The sequence below is a fragment of the Mya arenaria genome, chromosome 15 (genome assembly GCF_026914265.1).
Source record: "Mya arenaria isolate MELC-2E11 chromosome 15, ASM2691426v1".
NCBI classification, from domain to species: Eukaryota; Metazoa; Mollusca; class Bivalvia; order Myida; family Myidae; genus Mya; species Mya arenaria.
In genome coordinates this window covers 24,306,621-24,316,586 of record NC_069136.1, presented here as the reverse complement: position 1 = coordinate 24,316,586, position 9,966 = coordinate 24,306,621, and the positions used below count along the sequence as shown (strand labels likewise).

The window sequence follows — 9,966 nt, the reverse complement described above, 5'->3', positions numbered from 1 at the left end:
CCAAAATCGGCAAATACAGTATTTTCTCAAAGCAAGCCTATAATAATCAATACGAGCTGGTAAAGGGCCGAAGATACATCACCTTACATGATAAGAATACTATTTTATTGCTGTCTCAGCTGAGTTTACCCGGTTAAAAATAGCACATTCTGGTTTCCCAGTTTTTAGTGCGTACATTTAGCATGTGAAGGTCCCGTGTTTAGTACAGATTCATATACCGACGTTAATTTTAAATTTACCGGGATTTACGTGGTAGACAAACCCAGTTAATTTCGAATTGGAAAATTATGTATAACTGCGAAAGATGCATGTCTCGTAACAGTGTGTGTACACCACGTGATAAATTGCGTCATAAATGCTACGTCGGAAGGCAATATTTTGCTTGAATGAAGACTTAAAACAAAGAAAACTTCACTATTTCTTCACTATTTTAGATGATTGAGAGTTAAGTTTCTTCAAACACTTCGAAAAACCTTTTCACAATACGGCCGTCTGACGGAGCACTGTCAAAACATTATTATGGAAACAGGATTGTTGAAGTGTTTGAGGAAACTAATCACGTTATCACCTTCGGTAATTAAACGAAGACGGGGCCCTTCAAGTGGCATAGACTGCCTTTTGTTTTATTTTAAACGGTGTAGTAAAAGAAAAGTGATCTTTGATTTAAGTCTTCATTTTATGCAAAATGTTGCACTCCGACGTAGCATATATGACGTAATTTATCACGTGTTATACACACACACTGCGTAAGCGATGTGGTACATTAGTAAGTAAGGCTCAATGCGTTGTAAATAACGATATTGATCAATTGTATGTAAGTGTTTGACAATTTTCTTTTTTTCACTTTTAATGGAATTCATCCGGTGTCTTGTCCCTTTATAACTAGTTGGAAGGCTTTAAATAACGGCACCCGGCATTAAATAAATCACAGTCGTTGAACCGGAAAGATAATCATATGAGTTCACTGCTTGAAAGTTTGAAATTGTAGTTCGACAGTGTACTTCACACAATCATATAAAGGATGTTTAAAGTTCATTTAACAGACATTGTAAAGCCATAAGTATTATCGTATTCGTTGGACCTCAGGATTTAAGTTTGAGATAAAACACTTCACTTTGTGTTGATATACATGTCTTAAATGATAAAGTAACTATTAACACAGGTATTTACGGCAGCAATGCATTTAAAGTTAGCGCTGTTGTCAATTGTGTTCGGATTTACAAGAGGAGGTAAATACTTTCGAAATAAACTTTAACTCTGAAGCAAGAATTGTATATGTTTAATGTTTCGATCTTAAAAAATAAATCACTTATTTTGTTTTACAAGAGATCTCTTATTCCAAAACAGAATCAAGCATTTACCCAAAATGCGGTGTTCGAAATGATGAAACAATTTGTTTCGCCCTTAAACTCTTAAACTTTATGCAAGGTACTTTTGCATTAATTTCTGCATGCAGATGTATAAAATCAACGGGATAATTCTACATTACATTGTACTTTGTGTAAATGCTTGAATTAGTCACAATAATGAGCGATCAGTATTACTTTTTTATTATTTTGACATTTCTTATGTTTCCCTGTCTCAAATCTGACATAGTAAAACTCGTCAAAAGACTCGTTGACGGCCATTTAGGTGGGCTAACGCTTGAATAGACTCGAAAAATACTCATATCCGGAATGTTGTTTACATATGACGTCAGTGTCACGTTGTTTGTGCAAGCATGTACCTCGAGCAATGAAAATAAAAACTATCAATGGCACTTCAATTTTTCCCGTAGTACCTCGTCGAGTATATGATTTAAACAATTATTTGTATGTTGGCTTAATGTATATAGACATACCTCGGCCTTTAAACCAAGCAATCATTTTAATAGGCACGAACCCATTCGGAACTCACCGGCCATTTTTTTGAAAACCTCGGATGTATTTGGACGGTTTACATACTCAAAAAGTGATACGCTTAAGTCCGCTGAAAGTAGATCGCTTAGTAATTTTACCTAGTAGTTAAACTTTATGGCTTAACTCTTGGGAATCTTAACGATGTTTGCAATAATACACATCACTGGCAATCAATTTAGATCAATAAATACAACTCTCAAACACTACATTAAATTAATGATAATATTAAAAAAATACGAACTACTTCAACTGATTTACCAGCATACATCCGAGGTTGTTTTCGATAAAACTGGCCGAGAAGTTCTGAATGGATCGAACCGACATTGTCGGTATTTATCACATTGTTATGCCGCACTTCCATTCGGAACACCTCGGCCATTTCCAATAGAAAACAACCTCGGATGTATAAGGACGGTTTACAATGTCAGAAAAAAATACATTTAACTACGCTAGAAATAGATCGCGTAATCTTGATTTTACTCCTAGGAATCCTATTTAGTAATATAATACATGCAGTACAATTAACTGGCAATACAAATTGCAACTGAGTAATACAAACAAAACGAGTTGAAACACTACAGTAACTGTACAATTAATTATTCCTATTATTATTTAAAATTTTACGAACTTTACGTCTGGTCAAGTTGCCTTTATTTCACTCATTCCAATGCAAACATGAGGTAATATCAAATGATAAATATCACCCAGGCGAACCACAGGGGCATTTTTTGTATTTTTTTCTTTAATCTTTGTAATTACAAATAAAGTAAAAATAAAAAAATCATTTTATCATTAGTAACAGTTCCCAATCAATATTGATAAGCCTGTTTTGTTTGTTTTTTAAATGGGGGGAGTGGCGTGGTCAAAGGGGTGTGTCAAAACAAAGCTACCTGGCCCTGTGAGGCAAACGTGTGATGTACTCATTTGGTGAACTTTCTGTACTTACAAACGCCCTGCAGAGTTGTCCCTGGCGTCTTACTATGGCGACCACATGGTTCTTCAGCGTGCACCCAAGTCCACCTACATCTGGGGCTACGCGGACACTCTGGGCTCAATGGTCAGTGTCCAGGTGGCCGGAATGACCGCGGTCACTACAAGAGTGGTAAGGCACGACCAGCTTGCCAGAAACGTCTGGAAAGTCATGCTTCCCCCAGTAACAGGTACATTTGATTCTAAGATTTCATTGCCGTTCGTGTAAGATAGTTTTCTCCCAACTCGAGCGAAGGGTGTTTTGCGGAAACGAGTATACCTGCGGAAGGGTTTGGATTGAACTATCTTACACAAGCGGCTATAGTAGATCTTTTTTCTCCCACCTCAGTTAAACAAAAAAGTTAAAATGTTGTGTGTTTTTCGCTGGAACTCTTTTGTGCGAAGTCATAATTATTTGCGTTTAGATATGTGATAATTTGGGTTATTATGGATATGCGCGCAGTGATTCAGATTATGGAAATAGTCAAATCGTTCTTATTATTCGCATTATTTTTTGAATGCAGTATGAAACCTTTTTTGTGCGATTTGAAGCGAGAAATAATTAACTTCGATTTTAATTATTGCCACAAGACAAGGGTTTCAATATGCTACAGACGACAGTCTTCAACAAGGGGGGTAATTGTGCGATGACTATAAAAAAGGAGTCCCATACGGGTACTTGTTTTATCTGTGCCTGTGGGCAAGAGTACGTATTGCTGCCGTTTTTTACATTATTTCTTATAAAATACAATGCTAGTGTAACAGCTTGCTAATCAACTTTACACCATGTTACAGGACCTGGTCCCTATCAGATAAATATTACGTCCAGTGAAGGGACGCTGACAATGAATGACGTCATGTTTGGTGACGTGTGGCTCTGCTCTGGCCAGAGTAACATGCAGTTCACCACCAGCATGGTCAGTATCAGGTTCATTAACCCATTAAAGCTACAATCTCGGCTGTTTACTGAAATATTTTTTTTAGTATTTTTGTACAACGCACACATTTCTCAACCTGTACTTTACTAACATATTATAAATAAAAGCGCTGAAACCGTTGAAAGGATGTAGGCGCGAAGAGCGTGATTTTATGTTTTTACAATTCTCTTTACTGGCAATAAAATCGAATCCAAAAGATGGCCACAAACAGTTACGGATATAAGTGCCTGTCAGCACCTGAGAATAGGTTATGTAAATTGATTATTTTTTATAAAATTAGCTAGTTTCATAGGTTCGAATTTTATTATTTTGTATTGAATTCCTTATAAAAAATTTCTAACGTTCCTAAATGTTCGAAAGCGTGTACATAGATGTTACGTTCAACCAATTTTATTTTTGAATTTCTTATGAACTTTTTTCTAACGTTGATTAATGTTCAGTCCACAGGTGGAAAGTTCTTCCAATAATGGTGTGTTGGGTGTAAAATAAATCAGCATTTTAACAGATTAAATACATGCCGCCTTTCTTAACAATAAGTTTATCATTTTCTGCTGTAGGATTCCTGATAGTATCACGATTTAATTTAATTAGTTTTTTAAACGATACATTTATCAAGATATATGACATTAATCGTTTGTTTTGAATTTGAAGGTATTCAATGCGAGCGAAGAGGTGACGGACGCGAACAACTATCCGGATATCCGGTTGTTCACGGTGGCGTTAAAGTGGTCAAACCGGACGCTTTATGAGCTCACTGAAGTAGAGCAGTCATGGAGCCGCGCTAGTAATGGTCAGCAGCTTAATTCCTTAACAATGTGTTTAACCACTATAGTATACTTTACTGACTGTAGCAAATAGTTTGATATTGTCATGAATAGAACCAGGTTTAATTGACACCACGCCAATTCTATCCTATTTTTAACTGATTGTCCAGTATAACTTCTGTATTTGTATCGTCTGCTTCTGCGTACTTTTCGGAGGGCCCTTACTAAGGGGTCACGTGACACTGTAGGCGTGACTTTATCGCGATCGGCGTGGTGTCAATTGCATCTTATATCCTCAGTAAAATAAAAAGAAATATATATTTTCAGAATCGGTTGGGCACGGTGCGTGGAGCTATTTCTCGGCTGTATGCTGGTTATTTGGGAAACGCCTGTATCAACACCGGAAGTACCCGATTGGTCTCATCGCGACCACGTGGGGCGGTACTCCTGTAGAGGCGTGGTCGTCTCAAGATGCGATGAATATATGCGAGCCGGAGAAGGCAGGGCTTACAGATGCACGAACCAACCAGAAACCACTTGATAAAAGAACCAATCAGACTGTGTCAAATGGCATTTTCACCGGAAATGAACCGGCTCCGCAGAATACTCCCACTCAGTTGTGGAAAGCCATGGTTCACCCGATGCTAAACTTAACAATTTACGGGGCTATCTGGTATCAAGGTAAACTATATTTTGTGATTAAAACTTTACACAATTAATATATTTAGATACCTCTTTTTTCGGAAATCAAATTTACGACGTGAAAAATACGTGTGGAAATAGAAAAATTATAGCCCTTTTTCAATGGACGCCATATTTTGGTTATATGTTCCATATGTCCTAAATAGTTTATTGATTAATTAAATCAACCATTAATCAGAATAATAAGTAATCTGTTTGAAGAGGTAACAGGGGGAACATATCCCACCTCCGATATAAATGACGCTATCCGATTGGTCTAGAGCGATCGAGTAGAGGAGGTATATACATACCTTTTATTTCAATATAATGTAATTATTAAGGTCATTATGTAATTCGTTACACTGTAAATAGCTAAGGGGTGTGTGTGTGTTTGTGTGTGGTGGGGGGGGGGAGTATTGGGTATACACCCTAAGCTAATAACAGTGTAACTAATCATACATTACATACATGGGTCTTACATACATACAGGCGAAGCAAATGCCGGAGCACCGGAGCTGTACAAATGCCGGTTTCCGGTCATGATTTTCGACTGGAGGGCAAAGTTTAATGAGGGATCAAGCGGTCAGACCGATCCTAACTTTCCATTTGGGTTTGTACAGGTACGAATGGATAAATATAAAATATATACGGCGGCCATATCCGTCCGCATCTTCCCGGCCCGGTTTCTACATACTAGTATTCTAAGGGCGTTTTTGTTGAGACCAAACCAGTTTCAGTTTTGGTTTCAAAGGTTTCAGCAGTTACGAAACTGGTTTTGATTGTTTTTCTTGAAGTAACAAGTGCATGGTTTTGTGTACATTTTAAACAACATGGCGGAGCTACTGTTGCTACTGAGCTACACAATTACTAATATAACCCTTTTCATTTAGCTCATTTGCCCATTATAAGGCACTGTTATCAAAAATATTGAGTTTCAACAAACGTTGTTGATCACTTTCCGCCTTGTTGTTTTTGAAGTAAACTAGTTTTCGGATGGAACGAACCGATGAAACCGCCTCCGGTAGGGGTTACGAAATTTTCAAAAACCGGTTTCGGTTTTCGTTAAAAACAAACAAACTGGTTTTGGTTTTATTTGAAACTGTTACAACAAATACACAGTTCGTGAAACCCATCTCAAACCGAAATCAGTTTATTACCAACGAAAACGCCCTTAGTTTTGTTGCGACAATCCTCACAAAGTTCGTCTCTTTATTTAGTTAAATTTGGATGTTTGACGATCCCATATTCCTAACCCTGAAAAAATCCCTATAGATTTTATAATAATCTAAAGGGTTCTGCTGGTTGCTACTTATATAGTGCATAACCAAAATACTGAAACGATAAGTAGATTGTAGTTTGTATTTTGGTTCTATATTTCAACTGAAGTCCAACTTGTTGAAATAAAAGGTAAAGGTAAGATTTATCTTACGCCGCAATGTCATTGATGAACATTTTAATTAAGCTATGTAGAGCTTAATATACCACTTTATTACAGTTAGCATCGTGGCGGAACGATTCCACAATTACAAAAGGTTTTCCGGATATCCGGTGGCGCCAGACGAGCGACTTTGGATACGTGCCAAATCCCCAGATGCCCTACACTTTCATGGCGGTTGCTATGGATCTCCCGGACTTTACATCACCTTACAACAGGTTTACATCACCATTAATCTGTATTTTTCTAGTACATTTTGTGAAGCGATTTAATCTACGGTTCAAACAATCTTAAAGGACATTTTCCTTATACAGTCTTACCTGTTCATCTGGCCACCTGTTTTTAACGCCCACCTCTTTTAACCGGCCACTCCCAATTTCTAACGTACGATCTTCTATATGAAGTATATTTATTTATCAATTTAATTTTTCTCTTATAGAAGTACAAACGTCTTGAATGAAATCGCTTTTATTTAAATCCATAAAGCATAATCCATAGTTAAGCTCATTTTATCGATATCTCATAGGACGGACACATGCCTTGGTCTTCGGCGTATTGAAACAGATATTTCGTTTCCATTATTTTCAAAATATCTTTCATTTCAGCATTCACCCACGTGACAAACAAGACATAGCGGATCGTCTGCTTCTGTCCGCACTTCCGGTTGCTTACAATGTGACGTCATTGGGGCGTTACCAGGGACCGCTGGTTTCAAAGGTGACGTATAGCAATGCAAGCCTGATGATTGAGTTTGACACCCAGATAGAAATAAGGACAAAGGATGGTTTCGAGGTAAATTATTTGTCCTGTTTAAATGTATTTTCGATTTCGGTCCAAGTGGTTTGGAAGGCCAAGGTTATTACTTTGTTGAAATCATAAATATTGTATATTTTCATTCAGTGATGATGCTATGCGTACCACAGATTTTTTTTTTCAAACCGCTGATGAAAAAAGAATGGTATATTTTTAGAAACAAACTTTTGCACCGGTCAAACACATATCCTTTCATAGATTTTGTGTTTTACGGATTTGAACACATTTCACAAATGGAGATGTATGAATTTTGTTTGATAAGTGGATTGCATCCAGCCTGTATTATCATTTTACTTTTTTATAGTTCGATTATGTAAAAATTATTGTGAAAAAAAAAGAAACACCCAACAACATTGACTACTATTTACTTCGGGTAAAACAATGCAAATATCTCTCTTAAAGTAGAAGCAGTACAAACACACCAGTAATTGTTGATTGGATATTTTTGAAGCACCATAAATAACTCATAATACTTGAGCGTTTGAAAGCAGTTACGTCCTTACCTAAATTATATCAAAATCTTCCTCGTTAGATTATTTACAGCTCGCAAAAATAAACAAAACAAGTGTAAACAATTTTTTCTTCATCTTAGACGACTCGCTCACGTTTTGTAAAATGCACTTTTTTAATGACGGAATAAAGTGTGGCAAATCATAAGGATTGTTAAAACTAAGATACTGACGTCTGAAACCCTTCAACAAATGCTAATATATGCCCAAGTATTGTCTTTGAAGTCCACAATTTTGAATAACGTTAGTAAGACAAATGAGGCCCATTGATAAAATATACCTAACATGATTTCAACAAATTACTTCTAAGATTGCGGAAACAAATGTGTCGCGTCAAGCGAAACCCCGCTTTAATGAATTCGATGTATATATCTCTACATACAGTCTAACCCCGTTGGCTCGAACTCGCTTGGTTCGAATTCCTCGTTGGCTCAAACTCGATGTTAAGGACCGATTTCTTTATACTGAATGTAAGCATTCCCCTTGGCTCGAATTTTCCGAGGCTCGAGGTATTTTCGCCGGTCCCTCGAGGAGTTCGAGCCAACGAGGTTAGACTGTATTCGAAACGAGGAATTTATTCTGAGCTTAGCATTTTTAGTGTGCAGTATAGGCATCACTAAGAAATGGACACAACGGGCTGATTGTGCATAACATTGTTAAAGTGAACAACGCGTTTAACGAGATCGTTGTTAACATTTAAACGTTAATTATTTGGTGATGTGCTCCTATCTTCAGATAAAACACGTATACTGAACTAGTTCCATCAAATATTGTTAAAAATACTGCAGACCACAAGGGAATCTATGAAAAGTCCATAGCAGAAAAGATTTCAAATTTAACAACGATGTCGTTAACAACGTTGTTAACTTTAACAAAGTTCCAAACAATCGGCCCAATGAATTTTGTGTCAGGATTGAACAAGTCATTACAGAGCTTAATGCAGCTCAATCTATATATTTTTTTTCGTATTTTATACATCAAGGTATGTTGCGCAACGTCCAAATACAGCAAATGTGACGGAAGTGACCAGGCTGTATGGATTGCGGCCCCTATTATGAAAAGCAGCCCCCAGAGTGTGACGCTTCTCATCTGTAACTCTTCCTTGGGACTCACGCGTGGCTTCCGGTACGCTTGGCGAGAGTCCCCGTGCGCCTTCAAGAAGTGCGCCATCTACAGTCGACCAGACATGAACAGCCTTCCTATGGGGCCATACATAAAGATCGAACTGGACCCACTTAAATATTTACCTCACGTTTACTAGACAAGCTTATGTTGAATAAAGTTTATTAGAGGCGATCTTTCTTCCTTTTAGCGCTTAAATCCTTTTTCTACCCAAGAACAATCATACTACTAAGTTTGGGGTCCTTGAGCAAAGCGTTCTTCAAATATTGAATGTAAACCGATTTTCAACTGAAAGTCATCCCGACCTTGACCTTTGATCCACTGACCCCAAACATACCTACATAGAAAGTTTAAGATCCCTGAGCCTAAGTGTTCTTCATATATTGACCTATTACCGATTTTTAGCTGAAGATAATCTAAAGGGACTGTACACAAGATTGGCACCAAAAAAAGTTTTTTTCTGTAACGAATCTAAGGACAATTATTTAATGAAATGTTTTACTCTGTGATATCATAATTGTAAAAAAAAGAAAATGTGAAGAAAAAAAATCGAGTCGGAGACCGGTATTCGAACGGGGGTCGCCAAAATTGCACCACGGCGTAGTATCCACTGTGCTACGAAGGCTTACCCTTAACAGTTGGAATATTTCAGCTATATACCTAACTTGGTAATATCACGTGATAACATCGACTAGCCAATCACGCATAAGGTATGAATTCTACTAAGTAGACATACCTAGTAATCTTTTTTAATGGAAAAATACCAAAAAATTGCAAAAAATAAATTAATTGTAAACTATGTGGTATTTCAGTTAGTAAGTTTCAATGCATTGTACA

General features: G+C 37.1%; 1 protein-coding gene across 1 annotated transcript; it reads left to right on the top strand.

Moving 5' to 3' along the window:
• The first annotated feature begins 1,110 nt into the window (after positions 1-1,110).
• LOC128219930 (sialate O-acetylesterase-like) lies at positions 1,111-9,299 on the top strand. Its single transcript, XM_052928114.1, has 9 exons — positions 1,111-1,229; positions 2,858-3,058; positions 3,663-3,784; positions 4,457-4,595; positions 4,897-5,250; positions 5,740-5,870; positions 6,746-6,903; positions 7,291-7,477; positions 8,990-9,299. The coding sequence occupies exons 1-9, from the start codon at positions 1,178-1,180 to the stop codon at positions 9,266-9,268; spliced, it is 1,623 nt and encodes a 540-aa protein (XP_052784074.1). The 5' UTR covers positions 1,111-1,177; the 3' UTR covers positions 9,269-9,299.
• The last annotated feature ends 667 nt before the right edge of the window (positions 9,300-9,966 follow it).

Bases quoted from the DNA above. Each gene is read 5' to 3' on its own strand.
- LOC128219930 (XM_052928114.1), top strand. From the start codon at position 1,178: ATGCATTTAAAGTTAGCGCTGTTGTCAATTGTGTTCGGATTTACAAGA. The intron at 4,596-4,896 runs GTCAGCAGCTTA...ATATATTTTCAG, and splicing joins ATGGAGCCGCGCTAGTAATG to AATCGGTTGGGCACGGTGCG. The intron at 7,478-8,989 runs GTAAATTATTTG...TTATACATCAAG, and splicing joins GGACAAAGGATGGTTTCGAG to GTATGTTGCGCAACGTCCAA.